This window comes from Gambusia affinis, linkage group LG20 (assembly GCF_019740435.1).
Source record: "Gambusia affinis linkage group LG20, SWU_Gaff_1.0, whole genome shotgun sequence".
Lineage (NCBI taxonomy): Eukaryota > Metazoa > Chordata > Actinopteri > Cyprinodontiformes > Poeciliidae > Gambusia > Gambusia affinis.
Genome location: NC_057887.1, coordinates 10,413,837 through 10,438,054, shown reverse-complemented (window position 1 = coordinate 10,438,054; position 24,218 = coordinate 10,413,837). Strand labels below are relative to the sequence as shown.

Genomic DNA, 24,218 nt, shown 5'->3' with positions numbered 1-24,218 from the left:
CGTTAATTAACAAAACCAGAGTGTCTTGCAAGCAACAGAATTTATTCATGTAATAAAAAGATCAGATAGAAGCGAGTGCACAACTTGAACACCAAGTTGTGTCATGGAATGATTAGGCTAAGCATCCGTGCATTGAAATAAAACTCTCATAATTAGTGTTTGTGCACATGTTGCTATAGACGTGCCTCAGCTGCGCTGACTCTTTAAAGTAAATGAGTAAAAATCCCTAAGCAGCTCTGGCAACCAGGATGGCAGCATTAGCCATCAGTAAATCCAAAACGCGAGTATCCTATATACACACTTCTAGTCTCATTTCCCGTCTTGGCACAGTTTTGAAGTGAAGTCGGTGTCGAGGTCGGTGGCTGCCGCAGACATCTGCGCTGCAGGGAACTTCACAGGGACGAGAAGGAAGGATCCAGATTGATGCCTCTCCCTGCCAGCCTCTTTCAGGCCTCCGCTTCTCAGTCGCTGAGTGGAGAAAAAAAAACAACAAACAAATATAAGTGAGAAGAGATTGACAGGGAAAAAAAAAAAGAAAGAGAGAGAGAGAGGACCTGCCGCCACAGGGGAGCAACTGTCTAGCCGGCTTATTTTTAGGAACACTGTTTATGCCGACTATACCATAAGTTTCTGAGGCTGCGATGAGAAGCAAAACTCCTGTGGGAGGCAGAGAAGTTTTTTTCTTGTAGTCTTTGCACCGTGGGCAGCCACGTCTTCACAGGATGGATGTTAAAAGGAGACGTTAAGCGTGTGGCACTCAACTTTTGGAAACTTTGACTTTTGTTTTGTTTCAAATTTCAGTCAGAAGTTTATATGCTCCCATAGATATTACTTTAATACTTAAAAATTACTTTGTGATTGTGAATATATATTAAAAACATTAGCATCAAAGTCACTGTCATCCGTCTGAAAATTAATCACCAGCTTAGGTAAGCATTGATGATTTAACAATAAGAAATAGAATGAGGAAAAAATAGAAACCACTTGAGAGACATCAGGCCAGAAAGACACCCTGACCAATATGACTGGAGATGCGATCCTAATGATCTTCACGACTTCTGTGGACTGATGAGAAAAAAGCGGAACTTTCTAAAAGGTGGCACTGTTACATCTGACAAAACTGGCATCATTTCAAAGGAGGATGTTATATTGAAAATTCAAACGTGGTCGTAGCTTTGCTTCTTCAGGATGGCTTGCTATCCGGCCATCAGTTCACGGAAGGATTAAAAATGAGTGTTTAAGTGATTAAAACTGATCAATAAATAGTAGACACATAAGAGTGACCTAGACAAAGTCCAGCCTTAAATCAGGCCATCATCAGGCTGGTAACGGCCAGGAACGCTTCAATGTGACTGAATTAAAAGACCTCTGGGAAGAAAAGTTCTTTCCAACTTCTCATAAAGGACGCAAAACACCCATTAGCCATGAGAAACGCTTGGCAACACCTGCTGCTAGGTTTAATGGACAATTACTTTTCCTTTAATAAATGAAATCTTGTTTCTTTTTTACTCAGGTTGTCTTTGTTTAAAAGACGTTTGATGATCCGAAACATTTCAGAAGAGAAGAAATCTGGAGAGAGGGTGGGGAGGATATCTCACGAATCAGGGTTGATATTAAACTTTCCCACCGTATCGAACAAGCCCTGCAGTTTCTATTTTCATTTGCATGAGGAGTGTTAATGAAGCCAATGGTGGTTGTTAATCTGGTTTGCCGCTACATGTGCTCATCTCCATGTAATCTCCCTTTAATCCAGGCTCTGCAGTCTTACCAATGAAGGATGACTCTTCCTCACTATGTTCCTTCACTGCGTCTAGATTCCAACCAGCTTAGAATCAAGGCTGCAGAAAAAAAATAAATAACAGAGAGGGAACATGTGTATTATTAATCTCACTTCATATACTGATCAAAATGTATACATCTGGCTCTGCCCTGTCTCGGTCAACAGTGACGAATGTGTGCGAGTGTGGTGAGAGTGTTCAGTGTCACAGAAACAGGAAGAGGATACTTACCCTCCTTCATCCCTCAGTAGACTCAGGAACTTACTGACTCTGTAGTCAGGGTCCATCTGCAAGAGAGAAACGTCTTAGAAACTATGTTTCGCTTTTGATAAAACTGGGACATCTCGTTTTACATCAAACTGTGCAAAACCCCCCCCCCCAAAAAAACAAAAGGGGCCGAGGGAGAGAAGAAGTGGATTCAACCTCTGTGAAGGGAGGGAAAGCGGGAATGTGAAGACGAGTGACGCCGCACGCCTGTTCGCAGCATGTCTCGGCGAACACAGGTTCATATTTCTTCAGGCGCAGAACAGGGAGGGTGTAAAACATGGCTGCAGCCGAGCATACCACAGCACTTACACACCGCATCCAGGCTCGGCGAACAGACACAAAGTTAGGAGATGATGCTGCAGGAGATGTTCTGTCGGGCTACACAAGCAACAAAATGAGGTGCAGTGCCTCGCAAAGGGACTTATATCAGTTAAACCTCTGACATTTAGTCACGTTACAACCACAAACTTTTATTTGTTTCACCTGAACCGATGCAAAGTGGTGCGTTGTTGTAAAGCGGACGGAAAACAATGCATACATTTAAAATCGGTTAACAAATAGAAATTTGACATGCATGTGTATTCCTGAGTCGGTACTTTCAACAATCCTGTTCTGCTGTCATTATTGATTTGATTTTAGCTTGGGACTTTGACAAGGCCATTGTAGCACATTAACATTCTTTGATCTAAACCAACCTATTGCATTTCCGACTGTGTGTTTAGGGTTGTTGTCCTGTCACAAGTGGACTTCTGCCCCAGTCCCAAGTCGGTTGCAGCATCTCGCAGACTTTCTTGCAGGATAGTCCTGCATTTAGCTCCAGTTATTCGTGCAAAATGCTTCCTTAGCATTTTGCATGGAGGGCAGAAAGTTTGGCTTTAGTCTCATTTGAGGCTCAAGTGTTGTAGGCCACTTTCTACGACATGCTCGCTGTGGACTTCCATTGGTGCTTTTCCATAAAGACCAGCTTTGTGGTTTCAATGTCCAGACGTTTTTCTTCCATCTGAAATGGGAACATATGCAGCTCTTCCAGAGTTAATATTGATCTCTAAGAGAATAAATTGCAGACTTCACAGTGATGGACACAAAGTAGTCCATCGAAACAAAAAAAAATCTATATATTTGTTTAGGGTTGTTCCTTTATCTCATTTAAGAAAAATTAAAACCATCTCAAATCTTATTGTATCTGTCAAAGGAAAACCAATAAAATAAAAGAATTGGAAACCAAATTTTGATAAATCTGATATCAGTGCAAATTTCTATATGGAAAGAAATTCTGACAGCGAATAATCAAGTTAGTTCAACTTTACTAACACAGTAGGTGCAGAGTTGAAGTTGGGCGAGTCAATACGGTTGAGGGGTTCAAATTGGAGCCCTGGAAGATGCAAGATAGCCTTTCCAATCAATCAGTCATGTTGGATTTTATATTCAGAGCACAAATTTGAAACTGGCAGTGTGGTTTGAGCTGAATCAATCCATCCCTCCGTGTTCCTCCACATCTGGCCGACACTCTCAGCTCTCGACGGCCTGTTTGTTGTCAGTCGGGGACAAAAACCTGTCATCCGCAAGCTGGAATGAAAACCGCGTGGCTTCGCTGATGATTTGTCGAGCAGAGCGCTCCAGTACGCCTCCAGTTCACGAGCAGTTCTCCCAGCTGCCGGGACGCAGTTCGGCTCACGGTTACGAAACCGTGTTCTGAATGTGAGGGCTTCCACGAAAAGGAACTGTTTTACAGACGTTGTGAATTAAATCTTTGCTTTAGAGCAAAATGAGGAAGGATCAGTCATTGTTGGAGCCAACACAAAGCTATAAAAGCAGTGATATATAGCACTCTCCACACTTATTGGCATCCCTGGTGCAGATGTGCAAACAGCCTTAAAAATAAATTGATCTGGTTTCACAGCAACGTGACCTCATATGGAAAAGATTCATTTCTCAAAGTAGATTTTTTTTTTTGTCTCTTCAAACAATTAATTATTGAAAACATAACTAAATATAAAAGACATTTATACAAGTAATATAAAGTGTGGATTTTCATTAGTGTATTGGAACTTTTATTAACAATCCAACAGTCCCTCGGGTAAAAAATGAGGCGACATAAAAATCTATTTTGCTGTCATAAAGAAAATAGTAATAATAATTTTTTTTTTTTTTCCCCCTCCAGGGGGTCTTTTTGTGGGCTCTAGTGTCCCTTATATGACAGTAGGCTGACAGGAAAGGGGGGAGAAAGAGAGAGGAAGACATGCAGCAAATGTCGCCGGGTCCGGGAATCGAACCCGCGACGGCCGTGTCGAGGACTCAAGGCCTCCAAATGTGGGTCGGCTATCCCCTACGCCACCGCAGCACGCCCCGTAATAATAAATAAAATAAAAAAAACTTGCTGCGAATTGCAAAAACCTTTTTTCAAGTGAGGAATGATGCATCTCTCAAGTCCTGTATCAGGTCTTTAAGGGACTTCTTTTCCGTTAAAGCGAGAATATTCACATACTGTTCATCTGGTGGAGATGCAGCTTAATAATAATAATAATAATAATAATGAAAAGAAAAAATTAAGCACCTTCAGAAATCCAGGAGAGCTACTGAGCCAGCGTGCTTTCAAACACTACAACAATCCTTAAGGAGCTCTATGGAGTTATTCCAGTTCTACAGTCAAGTGTCATGTTGAATAATAACTGATATTGTTATCCATACCTGTGCAGCCATTTCTATCAGCATGAGCAGCTTCTTTATGCCGATCCACAACCTTTTGTTCTTCACTGCATTAGCTATGCTGAGTCGTTCTTTCTCCTGGAAAGACCCCAACAGCTGTGGGGAGCAGCGAGAAGAGACACAAGTTGAACATAACCACATAAAATATGAAAATAGTTCAGATATGATACAAAACATACAGTAATAAGTAAATATATTGAGATCCCTCTCAATTGCAGTTTCACAAAGTAGCTACTTCTGTGAAGTGAAACTAAGATGATTGAGTTTTTAGTTAATCTTGAGGATTATGAAAACCCACAATTCAAGTTATCATAGAATCAGATCAATAAAGAGCAACAAAAATAATCTTAAAGCCAGAAATATTACGTCCATGTTATTTCCTACATCATGGATCAGCAGCTTTTACAATCCAAAGAGACATTTTTATTCTCGCTTCTGCTCAATAAAATCATCCCATGTCCCCAAATCTGCACTTTTTTAGACAATGTGTCTTTTTCTATTCAATAAAAACACACTTTAGAAAATGAGTGGGTTTTGCGATTAAATTGAAGGGCCAAAATTTGTATTTTGGGGAATTATAAAAAATAAAAAATAAAAAAAAATATTTAATGCATTTTGCAGAATTTCAAGTTGATGAAAAAGTGAAGGGGAAAAAAACATTTTCCTTCATTTTTGACAATTTGTAGTTGCATAAAAAATACACATGGAAAACCAGCTAAAATTAGTATTTTTTTAATAAATGCTTTTATTCATTTATATTTTAAAACTTTGTCAAAAAGCCGCTCTCGAAAGCTTAAATGTGACTTCTGAGCCTCAGCCTGCAGACATCGTGACTTTTTAAATTGAAGTATGAAAATAATTTTACTTTTCAAAGACATTCAAATTTATTCAAATTCAATAAAATAGAAGATGCATTAATTACAGTACAGATCCATTAGAACTACCAGAGATAAAGGCTTGAAAACTTCAGACAGTGTGCAAGTAATCTACATAATGTGTTTCACTGGGTGAATTGTGGTACTGGAAATATGAATGAATTAACTTTTCAATTACATTCTTTTTTTTATATATATTATACCAATTTAGCAATTTATATTACTGATTTTTATGCTAGGTTTATTTTAAGATGTAAAGGACAATAAAGGCATAAAACAAAAGTTATATATAAGTATTTGACCCTGACAACATGTCCAGGATTCTGGTTAATCAGCAAAAATGCTATTAGTTTTACATCCTGTTTTTCTTGGGGATTCTGCACTTCTTTCACTCGCAATTTTGTCTCTCGTGTATTTGTGATTGAGGTTCTCTCTCTGAAAATTAGACTGAATCATTTTCACCATCGAGTACCTACGGGAAATAGAGCGAACGCATAACATCGGGAACATCTAATTGATTATCCTGCTGAATTTGAGTCGTGCATGTTTTACCTCCAGGGCCTGTACGAGCTCCTCTCCCTCGGAAATGTTGGGAATGTGGATGGTGGTGCTGAAAGCGTCCAACATCTCCATTTCCTGGAGCACGTCTCTGCGACTCGTAGTGCCGATGATCAGCAGCTTACGTCCCTGAAAGGGAGGAGACACGTGCGTCATTCCTTTTATTGTTCATCACCAATTTGCTCCCTGATTTTTCTCTCCAGAGATTCAAACTTGATTTGGAACCAGAATGCTCACAAACAGAAAGAAAGGAGAAAATGGAATAGCACATGTTGTAGCCATGGATGTAAGTTTTGTGGATTTTCTGTTGTAACTTGAATCCCGTTACAAAACCAAAACCCTGCATGTTCACTCTCCATTACAAGCAGATGACCATTTGCTTATATCTTGCAGCTTTTTTGCACATTGTAAAGGACACAACCAATAAAATGATGCTCAATTACACCGTCACGTAAAATCCAATATTAGCATGTAATAAACAGATAACATACATCTGTTTTTCCTTATGAGGAAGTCTGAATGCAGAAAAATAAATAAACAATTATAGAAAATAAAATATACATTAAAAACTCTCAAAATTCCTTAAAATTGCCCAATAATTTACAAAAATGTGAGACAAATAAAGGCAGCCAGATGCATTAAACGCCATTTTAGACATTTCTGTGCTATTTATTTAAACATAAGGCCAGGAAAACTCCTTACGAGACGTTTTCGGCTTCATTTCATTTCAGGTTTTTCTGCAGACTTTAAAATAATATGAAATCAATTATGTGATTCGCCGTTGGCCCTGCTGAAGGATGGCATTTAGCGGGGTCTCAGTCGCAACAAGAGCACACGGAACAGAAACTAATGGCAGAATAGAGTGGAAAACAACAGCACAGAGGACAAACATGAGCGAAAAAAAAGAAGAAGACAAAAGAGAAGAACTGCAGCTCCACTAAGCCGACGAGCTGGAGGACAACCAGGAGCAGACAACGGAGGAAGGAGAAGCAGAGGAGTGGTGAGCAGACAGGGGGATTATAGCTGCCCGCTCCCCCCCATGGCGTGGGGGGTTGTGATGCTGCATGCAGATGAGGTGCCACACAGGCGGCAGCTCTGCCAGGTCCTGGATCTCTCACAGAGCCCATTCTCCTCCGTGTCCCCCTGGCCTCCCCCGGCCCCAGGCACCCCGCTGGGCTCAGCGCTTTACAACCCCGGAGGAGCTCTGCACCCAGGCATTCAGCGCCCGGCCCCGCGCCACTTCTCAAGCAGCCATATAGTGGGTGATACCCTCATTTACAAACACAGCAACAAACTACAACCAAAGAAGCTATGAGAAATTGGTCTGTATCGCCACCATTCACTCCGAGCACAACGGAGCCGGAGCAAAACATTTGCTAATAACCTCACACAGTTGCTCACACATGCCAGTCGCAGCCAAGGACCTCCATCAATTCCTCATAAGATCTTGTGTAAGCGTCCATAAGATCTGCTGCCCTCTTTCTGCTGCCTAAGGACTAACAGCATGAGGAGGAGATAAATAACACAACTAAAACTGCTGGTACCTTTGGAGGCGGTTTCTTGAGGAGAACCAGCAGAGCTTGTAGCACTAAGTTGGAGAAACGAGGACCAATCGGTACATAATCTGGAAAAAAAAAAATGCATTTTAACCTGAGTATGATCGACAGGATAACATACATCTACACTGATTTCTATGAAATAAGGTTCTTACCCAACAAGCGCTCAATGTCATCAACTACCACACAGCTCAGCTGTGATTTGTAAGCATCTTCAAATATCTATTAAAAAACAGAAACCAATTAAGCATTAAATCAAAAGTGAGACTGATAAAATTACTTTGGATGAGTTATTTATTTAAAGTCCTTTAATTGTTTTCAGTAAAAAATGCTTTTCCCCAATTCAAGGTTGTTAGGTCCATATTACAGAAAAAACTTGGATCTAAACTTTCACCCACCAGAACTGCATTTCAACAATTCCCTTTAAAATGTGTGGTTTAAAAAAAAAAAAACCAAAAAAACAATGGTTTTTAATTCTGAGTTAATAAATTATGTGTATTTAAACTTTTCAGTAGCTGAAAATGAAGCTTACCTTTTTAATTGCTTGACACTTGGCGATCTCAGAGTGTCCGATCATCTTGTCGGGTGAACAGATCTTGATAAAAGGGAACTGGGAGTCTTCAGCAATCTTAGCTGCTAGAGCTGTTTTCCCGCTGTTAGGTGGGCCTGAGAGGGAAACATGGAAAGTCTAGTTGGAAAAATAATGTTTTTCTTCCTGTGGGTTTGAACACATTAATGCTGATCTACCTTCCAGGAGCACAGAGACCAGCGGTGTACGATCACTGTTCTTCGTCTGCTGGACCAGCAGCTCTCCATTTTCCAGGGCTGCTGAGACTGGATCACCCCACCGGACTATATCGTTCATGATGTAAATGGCGTAGTCCTCCTGGTTGGTTCCATACGCCTGAAAATAAGACAGAAAACATTATTGTACCGTGTTATACATAACGAAAAATTTGTTAAATGTTGTTGGTACAACTAACACAATTTCAAACATTTTTTTAACTTTTACACAAGTAGGAGTTGCAATAATTTATATTAATATTACTCAAGTAATGTGTAGTAACAACAACTGCTAAAAGTAAATTATTTTCAAAAGGTTACTCAAGAAAAGTTAACCACTTTCCACAATTCTCTGCTAACCAGATAGCCTATGAGACAGCTATCTATTTACTTAGCTAGGTAAATAAATAAATGTCTAGCATAGCTAAAGTTGCTGTACAGACAGTTGAAAAGCTAGGCTAGTTATTACCTTGATAATAATTACCTACCTAAACATATAGGTTGGCAAACAACTTATTAGCTTGACAGATAGCTAGCTAGACAAACAACCGAATAGATATGTAGCTAAAAAGATAGCTAGACAGAAGATTATACACCAGTTGAAGTATCTCATGACACAAATAGCTAACTAGAATACAGTTTGGCTAGCATAGTAACATGATTAGTAGGAAGTCTATTCTGCAGAAAGCTGGAAAACTGACCAGTTAGCTATTCACTTCAACAGGCAAATAGTCATCAATCCAAAGTAATAGATACAGAGAATACTAGCTCAACAAGTAGCTTGCTAAATACACTTCCAGACACATCCAGATATCTGAGATACTAGTCAGCTAACTGCTACATAGCTGTCCTGGCCAGATATACAAAAAAAAATATGTAAATTACAATAGAGAGAAGTACTAATAGTGATATTTTAAATAAAAAGGAGCATATATAAGTATAGAGAAAACTAGAATATTACATACTTAGTATGTATATAAAAAAAGTATGAGCTCACTCTGACTACCAATGTATATTAATAATTTTACTACAGTATAGCACATGATTTTCTGCAGAGCCAAAATAAAGAGCTCCATGGTCTCCTACTGTTGGTAAGGCAGAAAAGGGAATGATTATACATGATGGAAACCAGTTCGATTGGTGACTTCCTGTCCCTAATTGACTCAATCAGGACAGAAACAAACAGAGATGCACACACAAACTTACCGGTTTGATATCGTTATTTAGTGAGGCCAGGAAATCCAGTCTGCTGACCAGCAGCTTCTCTGCCGTCTGAATGTCAACCTCCACTGTGCTGCTGGCCTGTAACAGCGCAAAAAAAAAAAAAAAAAACATACATTCCTAACTGATACAATTCAATGTCCCCCTGGTAAATACCGCTTTTACATGAAATACGGCACATTTAGATTGCTCAACGTGCCATGAGACAGCATTCCCCCCGTAGCAAAAAGGTCAGACAGGGAGAGGGAGGGGAGAATAATTGCTTAGAGGAGTGAAGAAAAGCGTCAGAGCCATCAGAGATGTGTACACCCCTTGTCCGTTACTTATCATCACCCTCTAATATCTGCTGCTCTCTGAGTGCATGCGCCTGTGGGGGCAGAACACTTAACAGATGAGAACTTTTCCTCATCTGTGTGCAGCAGTGAGCTGTGTAGATTTGAGCCAGTGCACCTGATAAAACGCTTAAGCCTCACCTGGATGCAGTTTTTACAATTCACATATCGAATAAGAACCTAAAATAAGAAAAATCTGACCTTAATGTGTCTGTTCATGGCGGTGGACTGTGCGGCCCGGACCAGTCCCTCCAACTCAGCACCGCTGTAGTTTTTAGTTTCCACAGCAAGCTCCTTAATGTCCACATCAGTGGCCAGCAGGTTGTATTGACGCATCTTTGCTGTGTGGATGTTTAGGATCTGAATGCGACCATTTTCGTCTGGTAACCCTGGAGAGAGAAAAATTTGGAGAATGATTTTAGTAAGTGAATAGCTATTAAGTTGACAAGCTATTCTAAAAACCCCAACTATTATGCACTAAGAAAGTAATCTTGTACTGTGGCAATAATATGAGCAGAACTACGTTCCTATCATTCTGACAATTTTCACCCCCATTGGATACAGCATACTCATTCTAATTTAGCACTCTAGACAAAATCTCTCCCTTTGGAGTAAGTTTGATATCTGTTGAAACTGCTTCTAATTATATTTTAAGATATTTGAGTACTGTTCATTTAGTTTGCAAGGATAAGCTTTGACTAATAAGGACAAAGAAGCGAGGAAAAAATGAGCTTTTTGCATAACATTCTGGCAACCAACAGCTGAGGGATTTCACTGCTTTATTTTAGTCTGGGCTTCATTTGTTAATGTCTGGATTCAATAAACTTATAAAGTGTGTCTGTAACAGTAACAGGTACAAAAAAAAAAAGTGTTTATTTAACACAAAATTTAAGAAAACATTCTTAAATTTATCTGGAGCAAGAGACCGCCCACCTGACTGTTTACTTTAGTTTAGACAGGAATGTTGGATCAATTAATAGAATATATATATATATATATATATATATATTTTTTTTTTTTTTTTTTTTTTGCTGTTATCATTAATACAATATAAATCCACATTGCAGTCTGTGAGAGACGCTGCTTGAAATAAACAGTGGAGTGAAGCCTCGTCTGTGTGTGTTCTTCACTTCTTACCAATCTCCATCTTCACCTCCAGTCTTCCCGGCCTCAGCAAGGCCTCATCTATCAGGTCGGGCCTGTTGGTCATACCTGAGGGAGACGGGAGACGGAGAGATAGCAAGAGAGGAGGGGAAGCACAGGAAGAGGATGAATGACACACAGGAGATAGAGCGCAGGTGCTCAGCTAGAACACTGCACAGCCTGTTGAGTGTGAGAGTTTATGTTGCATTAACCCGGAGAGAAAGTGAGAGCGACGGGGCTCTTCACCTATGACCAAGATGTTGTTGAGCTGCTCCACTCCGTCTATCTTGGAAAGCAGCTGGTTGACCACTGTGTCGTGGACGCCGGTGCTGCCCGCCATGCTGCCGCGCTGCTTGCAGATGGCGTCGATCTCGTCGAAGATGATGATGTGGAGGCCGCTGTTGGCTCCGAGCTGCGGAGCCAGGCAGGAGAGGAGGAAGATTAACGCGCAGACCGTAAATAAGCAGTCTGCTGTTATCTTAAAACATCTGCACCTACAAGCATGGAGGTCCCTCTTCGCCTCTTAATGCCAAACACACTTTGTCAGAATGATCAAGCTTACAAAACTGTCTGGTTGCCTAGGGGTATTGCCTATGTTTAGTTTTTTTTATTTTATTTTATTCTGTGTGACAGAAAAATTGCACATAAAATCCAGAACAATCAATTGCTTTTGAATGTTTCTTAATGAATAAGTAGAGTCCACCTTTGTCAGTATAAATCCAGCTGTTGTGGGAAGGACTTAGAGAAAATTAGTCAACAGCACACCATCCGGTGGTGGCAGTATCATGATATTGGGATGTTCTTCTTCTCTAGAGAAATGGAAACAGCTCGGAGTTGATAGGAAGGTTTATAGAGGTGAATAAAGGGCCACCCTGAAGGAAAACCTGGTGAAGACCTGATACTGGGGTGGAGGTTCATCTTTTAGCAGAATTAAACACCAACTGCTACAAAGGAATGGTTTTAGATCAGAGCATTTTTATGTCCTAGAATGACCCAATCAAAGTACAGACCTGCATCCAACTGAGAATGTTTAGCGGGACTTGAAAACTGATATTCACAGATGTTTTACGTCCAATCCGACTGAGCTTGACTCCTTTTAGAAAGAAGTAGGCCTGAATAGAAATGTATGTCTTACATTTTAAAATCTGAACTGTAAGGGTTTTAAAAACAAAACTCATAGTTTGCCCTCCATTTAGCACCTCTGTGTTTGGATCTACCGATATATACCACAGATGTTTTTCTTTGAAACATGATGTAAAAAGTTTTGAAAGCCACAACAATCATCTTAATAAACACTGATCAAAGTGTCTCTGTAAGGATAGCCCTCTATTTAGCTCCCCTTACCAGTCCTATCAACTCAGACCAGCTCGCCTGTCCATGCTGAGGAAAACGAATGCCCACAGCATGATGTCAGCACTTCTATGTTTTAATGTCTGGCTGGTGTGTTGGGTCATTGTCTTCGCAATTGTGACCCGTCACACTAAAAATATGTGGTTGTAATGTGACGAAATGGAAAAAAAAGATCTAATGGGTATGAAAGCTCGCGAAAAGCACTGCTTTTATACAGCTCCACGTTTATCTAACTTGAGACAAGTGCTGGCCGTCCACAGACAAACAGATGGAATAAACGAGCCAGCAGCAAAGTGGGGGGTAATCCCTCCATCTACGGGCCTGTCAACCCTGACGTAGCATTTAAGGCAGGTGTGGGGCTACGCATGTTACACACTGGGTCCTGTGTGTGTGCGCGTGTGTGTGTGTGTGTGTAAGTGTGTGTTTGCGTATGGAGGCCTAATAAGGGGTCAAAGAGAACCCAGCGCTATCATTAAGTGGTGCGGAGTGACGCTTGTGTCACTGATCGCTGCTGGGCTTTAGGCAGAACTTCACAGCTACGTCTGGCTAAAGGGCAGATCTCTCCACTTGGGAAGATATTAGTTTTTTGTTTTTTTTTTATCATTATTTTAAAGAGGTCTGAGACTTCTGATGTCTCGATGAAGGGTTCGGGAACGTTTTGACATTAATAACAAAACAAATAGCTAATAAAACAGGGCCAGATCCTTCTGCAACACCAGATAAAACTTTTTTTGCTTCGGATAAAACTGTCTCCATGAAAGTGACTTTCTGGAAAAAAAAAAAAAAAAAAAAAAGGGAACAGCGTATTCTCCACTTACCCTCTTCTGCTCGTCTTCTGCATCTGCGAACAGCTTCCTGATGTTAGCTTCAGACTCTCCCACGTACTTGTTGAGGATCTCCGGGCCGTTGACGATCTTCGGCTCCCGGGCCTTCAGCATCTTGCCGATCTGACGGGCCATGAGGGTTTTGCCGCAGCCCGGAGGGCCGTACAGCAGGATTCCCTTAACGTGTTTGCAGCCTGGAGGCAGAAACATGCGCACGGCGAGAAGAAGGGTTCATTTCAACACAGAGGACTTGCTTTAACAAAACTTACACATTCAAAAAATATAAAAGCACCACCTAAGGAATGAAACACACAAAACAAAAAAAAAAAAAAAAACATGCATTTTGTAGTTTATGAGATCAGCCGACATGAAGTAGTGCGTAAAAAAGTGAATTATTTCCATTTTCTAAACATAAAATCTGAAAGGTGTGGCATGCATTTGTATTCAGTCCCTCTTTCTCATGTTCAATAGTCTTAATTAGAATAACTGAATCTCAGGTAAGTCTAACACTGAGAGATCAAGCAGTCGCGATCTATTTAATGTGAGCTCTAAAAATCTGGCTCTTATTAAAGTCTGGCAAGAAAATAAGCCATTGTTGGGAGAAAGTGAATTTTTACTTCTTTCCCAATAAATATTTTTTAGGAATTTAATTTAAGAGTTTAAAGAAACAAAACAAAAGATAAGTCAAGGATTAACCGATTAATAATTGGATAGCAAAAGATAATTAATAGGAATTTTTTTTTTTTTTTTTTTTAACAAATTTCAAATTTGAGATTTGAAACTTTTTACCAGAAGTCCACTTGAGGGCTTCTGGGTAGAACACATTTGCAGACAAAGAAAGTTTTGTCATCTTAAATGCAAAATGTGTATATTTTTTGTTCGGTTTTGACTGAATTACTGCAAAACATCTTAATTTTGAGTCAACTAATTGACCAAATCATCAATCAAATTTTATTTGTATAGCACATTTCAGCAGCAAGTCATTTCAAAGTGTTTTACATCAAATCAGACACAAAAACACAATGCAACATAGAATCAACAATAAAAACACAACATCAAGTCAGATTCAGTCATTAAATTTGCAATTGATTACGTTTCAAATACAGCTCTAAACAAGTGGGTTTTTAGTTGAGATTTAAAGGAAGTCGGTGTTTCAGCTGTTGACTACTAAATTAGTTGACAATTATTTCAATAATCAATATACCACGACTAATTCGATTAATCACTCCAACGGCACAAACTTCTGATCAATAACTTAATTTTTATATATTTATGGGGGGTTTTTTCCACTCTGAAGTTCAAGTGTGTCTGGATGCGATAAACTCTCCACGGGACTCTGCTCAAAATCTGGATCTTTTCATGGCCTTTTGCACCTGCCTAATGACATTTAGCCCAGACTAATTGAGCAACCCCAGATAACCATCTGAGATGCCATTTGGGTGTGCTGAGGGAAAAGCAGCCGGGCTGACAGGTGGGACGGGGGCAGAGCGTGGCGGGGAAAAGTGATGTGCTTGTCTCTGTGGTTTTCGGAGACAAAGCTCTGAAGTTTCTGTCCGTCTGTCTCGCCTCTCCGGGAGCAAAGGGGAGACAAGGTGAAACTTTCAGACTTTTAGCAGGAATGCCTCCCTGTCAGCACCTGCGGCCCCCCGCTCCACATGCCTACCAATTAAAAGTTTACCCTTAGCGGGAAAGCTCTATCAGGGCACGCCATCTCATTACGATGGCCGGCCAGCTGCCGGCAGCCAAAGGGCAGCCCCTGCACACAACCACCCAGCTAAAGGTCATCCTGCCACCACTGCCCCACCACACGGTGGGTACAGGTCTCTCTGGCTGCACTCTTTAAGCATGGAGAGAGCATTTGTAAAAATCATAGGTGCAAACAATAGGTTTTCATAAGACTTCTGGGTGTAAAAGTGAGACTCACAGTGATGGGGGGTGATCAAGTGCAGATGCGGGAAGCAAGGTCTGGGGGTCCGAGTCACAAACAGGTCCAACTCATGGCTTTCATTAGAGCGAGCTGCTGTCCTTTAGAGTGAATCATCATGTCACCTGACAGCTGTCAGAGACTTATTAATGAGTGTGCGCAGAGGTTTCTGTCAGGGCTGTTTAGTCATCGGTCTGCGGTGCCCAGAAAAGGACACAGGCTTGGCTGTTTGATTTAACGCCGATTGCTGATTCAAGAAATTATCTTGCCTTCATGTTGAGATTCATATAACAACTGAAAACTTATAGCACCTTCAAAGTTTTGCACTCATAGAAGTTGAATGATAATCTTGAAAATAAACGCATCTTATATTTTCTTGGAACATTTCAAACTGGACCTTCAAAAAACATTAAACTAAGAACCTGAGAACACTACCTCAGTGAAGCAGGGTGGTGGTGGCATTGTGCTGTGGGATTCTGCTTCAATTTAACATGACTATGGACTGGAGTGTCTGCCAACCAAGAACCGGGTTCAACGTGAACACAGTTAAGTTTGAGTGAAATTTGCAGAAACTCCCACATGGACAGGCCACAACATTGAGGAGTAGCATCATGTTGTGGGGCTGCTTTAATTTTTGACCAGTTTTGACCCTAAATTAATTCACAGCAAATTCAAGCGTGTGAACCTTAGGCTTGGGCTAAATTCATGACAGTTTTATATTGTTGAATTATTCCAACCAAGAAAAAGGAAAGGTTAAATAAACAATTAAAAACCCCAAATTACCATTAAGGAATACATTTGTAGAAGGCTGAGGAAGAACTAGCATGATGAGGACAATTTAAGAGAATTTTCTAGTGGCACAGAAAAATTATCTTGTATTCAGCACAAGGAACACATGAGCTGGAACAGACAAATAAGAGAAGGAAGAACTGACAAAAAAATGTAAAAGGGGGCGGCGAGGAGGGGCACCTACCCATCTGTTCAACAATGTCTGGAGGGAAGACTCGTGAGGCGAAGGCTCTGCGAAAGATGCCAGAAAATTCCTTGTCAAGGCCTCCAATGCCCATCTTCTCAAAGTTCCAGTCAGGGCTGATGATGGACTGCCGAGCATCTCGGGTTTTAGATTTTCCTTCAGGGTGAAGTGAGCACAAGACACTAAATGTACGACCGGCAAGCTGAAACATGACAATCACAGAACATTTCCAACCAACCTGAACATGCAATGGGGCCATCTTTCATTTTTTTCTCTTTTCTAACATATGCCCAATGGATACAGAAAGTCAGAATTACAAAAGCAGAAGGAGAAGCATTCGTTTTCCTGCGAGTTTCTAAACTTTATTTTGTCCAATTTGTTTAATTACTAATAAATGCAAACAGTGTGTGAGGTGCTTCTGTTTATTCTATATTACCTAACAAATGTGAAGGCAAACCTTCCTATGTGGGTGTTGTGCGCCCCCTGGTGGAACGAATGTCAGTTACTGTAGATGGAATAAAATTAAATTATTTTCCAGGATTACCTTAGCATTTATATGTGCATTTTAAAAAGTTAAAATACAATTCAAAAGTTTATTTATTTCAATAATTTTTTTTTTCTTTCAATATTCTGTGAAATATTTCAGGTGTTTCTTCCTGTTCATTTTGATTATTGAAAAAAATGCAGTCAATGAAAACCCAGTGTGTCATGAAATAAAAATACTACATAAAATTAAAGTGGATTTTAAATATAAAAAGTGTCAGGCTATGGACAACACAAACATAAGAAAGACCACAAAAGTTTATTATTAAAGAGGGTGATTGCATAAAGAAAACAGTCACAAAGTTTGGGAGTTATCAAACCAGGGCGTGGCTTTTCAAATTGAACTCAGTTTTCCTGAAAGTGTTGTTAGTCACAGTTAATTTATGATTTGAACAGGAAAGCTATTACCCTGTCACACATGGCCAGGAGGGCTTGGATAGTTTTTCTCCAATTAAATGAAATCAACATGTAAAAACATGAATTTATCCAGTCTGTCTTTGTCTGATATTACAATTTGCGAGAGGATCTGAAACATTTAAGCGAAGCAGAGGAGCTAAAAACAAAGAAATCTGTGGAGGAGGAACACGCAGCGCTGTGACATGCAAAACCTAACACTCACCAATCAAAACAACAGCTGAGCTTTCCGATTTCTCGAAAATCACTTGACTGTTTGTCAGCAACAGACCGACCTTCATCTGAGGAAAACAGAGACAGAAAACAATAAACCTGGATTGGACACAGTTACACAGGTCTCACGGAAATGTTGAGCAACAAAAACCCACAGCTTTAACTTGGAAATAAAGAACTTCAGTTGACTCGAGACGGTATGAAAGCTGCTGGATGGGAGGAACATTTGCTGATACCTTCTTTCCTGAAGCGTCGGATGTCTTTTCTCCTCTCAGGATGCTGGTATCCATGGCTTCGATATCTTTCACCACCAGACTGAAGAGCTTGTCGGAATAACTAAATACCAGCTTAACGAGGGAAACAAGAAGAAAAACGGTTATTTCCGTTAAAAAAAAAAAAAACTGCAGACATTGTGTAGACCTAATATTTAACCCTGTAAAGCCCCAAAACACCTGCTGGTTGACAGAGAATGCCTGGTTGTAGAAGTGTTGCAGGAACTCGCTTGCCATCTTGTCTGTATCATACGCGTTACTGTCAATGTACTTCTTCTGGAGGAAGTCAATTTCCACAGTCATGTTGCTTATGCACCCTTTGGACTTGTCAAACTTGTAGTTTGTTACTGTGGAGGGGAAAAAACAAGAATAAAACCTCTAGGTTGAAAACAAAGGACTTTTAATCCCCTAAACTTCACAGAAAATGCTAGACTAAGGTAGCCATCATTACCATGTGATAATAGCTCTGTTGTTAGTTTTGATGACATTCTAATTAACTGCAATGTGGTAGCCTGGATGCATAGTGAATTGTGGCTATTAAAAAGTTCACTACCAAAATGTTTGCCAATGACATTTAGTTTCAAACCATGCTGCTGAGAAACACACACCCACACAAGTGTTGTCCCAGTTAAGCAGGAGATTCTGATTCAAATCCCATCCTTCATACAGCTATGTCATCCTGTATGATACTGATCCTGAACTACAAAGACTACAAAGCGGTTCCTGAGTCTTTTAAGATGACGTCAAAACCGTTGAAAGCATGATGAAGCTTATTCTTTTCCTCAAGACGGTGAATAAACCTGTGGGCCGGCCCCCCTTTTATTCTTCGCCTGATAATAGTCTGCGTCATTCCGAGCATCACTTTGGCCTCGGAGAGTTTCGGCGAAATATTCATCAAAGAAGAGGCTACCTCCGTCTCTGGAAGCTGGTCAGCCTCTGAGACAAATGTTCACCGACACCACCCACATCCACTGTCATACTGTCCGTCCTTCCTGCAGGCTAACTAATATTCTATGCCGTCTCTATGTCACTTAAGAAAAGCTGAACTCCTCTCTCTCTCCCCCTCTTATGCTTGGAAATCAGCATTAAATGACTCACCAGATGTCAGTTGGAGGGTTTCTGTCAGATTAAAGCCAAGCGCCTTTAACGTCAGTCACATGTAAGCTGTTTGAAGTCTTTAAAGTCTGCAGCTGGAGGCTAATTAACATATGACAAATTAATGTCACCGAACACAAAAAGGTTGGATGGGATTCCTGGGTGAGACGTGCAAGGAACACCTCAGCCAGAGAGATAGCGACTACTGAATTTCATCCAGGAGTCAGTTTTATGGCAGTGAGATGAAATATCAAACATAAGGAGACCCACAACGACCCCGAACAGACGTCAAAGCTAATATTTGAATGAATAAAGCTGGATAAATATAACTTGCTAGATTAAAAATGTACAAACTATTATAACACACCGGGTCCAAGTCCAGAAAACCAACCACAGGTTGAGGATTGGTCAAATGTCCAGTCAGAATAATACTCAAAGCTTGTGAACGGCTGCAGAAAGGAATGTCAAGAAGTAATTTGTCCAGAAACATTTAAGTAAATATTTGTGAGGCTCTTTGCTTTAGGCCCCATTTAGATTTGATAGTTACATTCCAAATAACTAACAACTGCTTTTTTATGTTGTAAAAATCCTTCCTACTTTCACTTGAAAGTAACTTTTGAGTTTTTCAAAGGTTATTACAAACACTCAGATAATTTCAATTACTTGTTAAACATCGCTTTGTTTCTAGTAGAATATGAATTTTAGCTACGTTTATGACATGGCTCAATAAACATGTTGTTTCAGTTTAGTTTTGATCCTTCACTGCCCTCTAGTGGTCGAGAACGAAATTCTAAATCTAAATGATTTTGAATTCTTAAGGCTCACCTCTGAAGTCATCTCCAAGAGTGATTTCTGCCCATTTTCTCTGTAGGGGAAAAAAAGGAAGTGGTTGAATTGGTTAAGGGTAATTTATTTGCTATGATGTAAATAAAGTAAATTCCAGTAAACATGCACAGGATTGCCAGTTAAGCTATTTTCTAGCAGGAAAAACGATGACTACGGCATGTTTCAGAGTGCAACATTCCTCTGGAACTGGTCTTATTTAACAGCATTTTTATCAACAGCTTCCACCAGGTAGAACTGGAGCAAACTGGTAATTGTGAGGTGGTAAAATAAGACCGTCGTGAGGAGGACACACTAGTACCTGAGTCCTGTAGCTGCCAGTGTTTTAGACAGAGGAAGAGCGGGCAGCGAAAAAGAGGAAAAAAAGCAGGAACAGACAGATTGAGACAAAGAGGCCCAAGCAAGACAATTCACACCATATGATTTATTGTCTTCTGAACAAATTCAAAAACAGTTTTTTGCAAGTCAAACTTTAGGACATTCTTTGCAAGTTTTTTTTTTTTGCAGGGTTAACAGTAAAGATCAGGCACAGTCAGGCGGCATGTAGTTGGGGGAGGAAACCTGTGAACCGTACCTGTGGCAGGCTGAAAGCGATGGAGCCGACGCTCACTTCCTTACATCTCTTAATGGTAAACACAAACTCCTGTCTGTTATTGGACACGGCCACATGTCTGCAGTTGCAGGGGAAAGACAAAGACAAGTGGGGGGGGTTTTAACTGAACCTATTCAGGTAAAAAAATACATAAATCAAATAAAACTGGAATATCATCCAAAAGATTTTATTTTTATTTCAATAATTTCATTTAAAAAGATCAGATCAAATGTTGTCACTGTCTGCTGAGCAAGCTTTAAGCCAACCACTCAACTTTATTTTAACTGGAAGCCACAATAATCGACATTAATAGAGACAAATAAATAAATATATCAGTCTATGTGTAATACCTTTGCCTAAGGACTTTAAATTTTTGATGGCTAAAATTGAGAAATTAAAAGAGATTTAAGGCATTATCCTCATTCCTGTCAGATGTGGGATTATTCCTTTAAACCTTCAAGTAAAAATCAAATCAAGTTATTTTAGAATCAGCCTGTGAAGTATCGATAAAAAGCAAACAGCTTGGTGTAAAGTGTAGCAACATGGCATTGCACCGGATTATTTCAAATATGTCAAAATCACCGTAATTATTCAATCTGCCCCCCCCCCTCTCTGTCGTCAGTTGATTGGTGGGATTTAGATCTAAAGTCAACACACTCTGCTCCTCTGGCATGTTTCATAAAGTTACACTCAACACTGTTTCCACTGTTTATCCCTAAATGGATTTTACGCCAAAAGTTAACCAACTGTGATGCATCAGAAAAAAATCCCACTTACTCTTCCAAGTTTGGCTCCTTTTCATTGATCACGACGCAGTTGGTCAGGGAGAGGTCATCTGTAGGGCACCTCACTGCCTTCATGGTCTGAAAGAAAGACAGGAATAACCACAACTTACTCATATTTCCATTGAGAGTTTAATATTACTTTTAAAAGCTTTAGCCAAGAAATCGGAATGCCAAACATTTAGTCAGGAAACACTTTCTTTAATGCTCAACAAATCAAAAAGCACCACGATGATGTTTTCGTTCTTTTTTTTGTGGCCTGGTAAAGAGCTGCTCAGCGTTTTTAAAGTAGTCGCATCAACGTACCGATTAGCTACTTCATAGCAAAAATCCATACAACCTAGAATATACTCTGATCGTCAAATGAGAATTTGTAAGAAATCATTGGTAATATATATATATATATATATATATATATATATATATATATATATATATATATATATATATATATATATATATTTAGATCTCTCCAAGTGGCAAGATAGACATGCTTTCAAAGAAGTGTTTGATAATTATTAAAATGCACATTATTTTTCAGATAGACTGAACAATGTTTAATCTTCCCCACAGCCCAGCTCTATATCCGCTAGTTAACCCAGTCCCACTTACTCGTCACGTAAGTGGGACTGAACAATAGTTTCTCCACTGTGCTGTGAAACAAAATGTATCACTACAGATTTCCTGTTTTCCAACCTTTAAATGTTTTAGGCTGTCAAACAAATTTTAATGCCATGCAAAGGTAGCAGGCTCTGTGAAAATCGGTTTTCCAGCGATGGTTTGATTTATTAATCCCGGGCAAATGTTTCTGTGAGTAAAAGCACAGGAATGCCAGTTGCGTCAACTGAGAGCAGCAGACTCCCTGTGAGACTGTCACAATATTGTTTGGTAGAGGTCAAAGGTAAAGCTGCTGTCACTTCTGAGATTTGCAAAGATCCACATATGCAAATGTTACGCTTAAAACTTGTCATGAGTAAATACCAGGAGAGCAACCTTTTCTTCACAAAAAATGTCACAGTCAGGAGTGGATGGTGTCTACTTCTTGAACAAAAATTGTTCAAGTGTTACGAGAGATCCTGAAGAGGATTTAAGCAATTTCAATACAGAAATATGCTTTATCCAAACAATATTTCTTTACCAGACATGAGGCATTTGTAATCACTCACAAATGTTCTTAATATTGTCTACATTCATCTTACCTTCAACAATGTCTAGCTTCCTTGCTCCACTGTCCCTACAGCACCTTTCTGCCACCATCATGCTTCAATGTAGGGATGTTATGGGTGCCTGGTAGGATGCTTCAAGCTTAGTATTTTGTTTTTTGTAATTTTAACTGCGTTTAGGTTAACTCCAAAAACTCAATTTTCCAGTTAGGTTCTAACTCCTGACAACAGTTTTAGTTTTGTCTGTGGATCAAAAAGTTCAATTCTGGTCTCATCTGACTTGGAGCGTTTGCTTCCACATGCTTGTTGTGATCCTCAGTTTATGTTTAACTTTAAACAAGACTTCCTCAGCAAGTGTAAATGTATTTTGAAGTGTTAATTGTTGGATTGTCAGATTGAAATCTACTAACGAAATAATATAGAGAAAAATATTTTAAAAAATGTGTACTGAATAACATAAAAACATTTCAATTAACACTTCCAGATTGAGATTAAATTTAATGGCTGCACCCTGATGCAGCCATTCAATCCACTTCCTTCATTTTACCTTGTAAACACCGGGGCTACATTTACTATTCAGCAGCATTTACACATCAAAGTCAGGTAAAATTTTTCTCGGAAATATTATCTTACTGGAAGATAAAGCAACTCTCTGGTGTTTGGTCATTTTAACCTATAAACCAATAGCAAAACCGACTATTAACAGCAGACTGGTCATAAGATTCTTCTTCCGGAACTTCTGAATGACAACTGATCCTGCTACTCTGGCTAATGCTGTGCAGGCTCATTTTACGTATAACAAACTTCCCGTTCTAAAATAGTATGGCGTACTTTTATGTATTTTCCTTCGCTGTATATTGGTGTCGGAGTTCCAATAAACCTGTCAAAATAAACTCACCCGTGTCGCCATTTCTGTTGGATTTAACTGGGCGTCAGAGTTCCGTAGACAAAAAAAAAAGACTACAGAAACAAATGTAAAACGTACAGAAATGATTGACGAACCGGAGGCGGGATTAGAGTACGTGGCCTAACGTCACTAGGTACGTATATTACAGCCGACGGAAAGTCAGTCGTCGCCATATTATGTGTGGCATTTTCTTAACTGCAGATGTTTTTGAGTTCGTTTAAGGACATTTAAGTATACCCTATTGAACATTGGTTATCTTATTTTGAATTGTAGATTTTTTTAAAAAAATATTGATTACCATAAATACTGCTAAAATGAATATATGTATTTTACACGAAAAGGAACAATTTTTTCTGAGCCAATTTCCTTTCTTTTCTTTTTATTATCTCTATCGTGGTTTAGAATGTGAACATTATAAGGTTGTAAACAAATTGTTTGAAGAAGAGTTCATACCACTTTAAATTTCCAAGCCACTCCAGGACTATTTTCCTCTGGCTTTTTGATTTGGATGTGTGCTTTGGGTTGCAACCAAGCTTAAAATTAACTTAACCTTTATCTTATGTTTAGGAGAACCTGAATTCGTAATTCCCTCCAGCTATGTAAAAAAAAAAAAAAAAGAAAAACTAAAGAAAAATCCCCAAGACTTGCCATACTTTGGGGAATAGCTTTGTTACTGGGTATAGGAATGCATTTGTGCCAAATACAACTATTGGTATGAGCAAAAGGTCCAACCTTGGTTTTGTCAGACCAAAGCACATTTTACCACTTGCTTTTGGGAGACTTCAAATCAGATGTTCCCTATTCTGAATTTAGCAGGGCTTAGATATTGTACTAAAGGAATCCCTTCCATTTTGCCAACCTGCAATTGCCTGGAAATACGGTACATTCTCACATGTAGTAGTCAGGGGCTTGCAAGAAATTCCTGCAGCTCATTTAATATTGCTTTCTGATACATCATCTTTATTCGAGGTCAGATTTTGTGTTTAATGCCTTCCAAGACTTATCAAGTACAGTGTTAGGCCTCTTGGTAGCATCCATGACTGTTTTTCAGTCTTGCCATCAACTTTGAGGGACATCCAATTCTTGGTAATGCTGCCACCTTTG

General features: G+C 39.6%; 1 protein-coding gene across 1 annotated transcript; it reads right to left on the bottom strand.

Annotated features, from left to right (window-relative positions):
- Positions 1-23: 23 nt before the first annotated feature.
- Positions 24-23,219, bottom strand: LOC122822872 (vesicle-fusing ATPase-like). Its single transcript, XM_044101887.1, has 22 exons — positions 23,106-23,219; positions 21,040-21,125; positions 20,245-20,341; positions 19,653-19,692; positions 17,913-18,079; positions 17,697-17,807; positions 17,453-17,528; positions 16,291-16,446; positions 13,388-13,587; positions 11,466-11,631; positions 11,214-11,288; positions 10,278-10,465; positions 9,730-9,825; positions 8,488-8,644; positions 8,273-8,406; positions 7,896-7,962; positions 7,729-7,808; positions 6,179-6,313; positions 4,734-4,847; positions 2,010-2,065; positions 1,769-1,838; positions 24-468 (listed from the first exon to the last, which is right to left on the bottom strand). Exons 1-21 carry the CDS (start codon positions 23,115-23,117, stop codon positions 1,811-1,813), a joined length of 2,241 nt encoding a protein of 746 aa, XP_043957822.1. The 5' UTR covers positions 23,118-23,219; the 3' UTR covers positions 24-468; positions 1,769-1,810.
- Between the last annotated feature and the right edge of the window lie 999 nt (positions 23,220-24,218).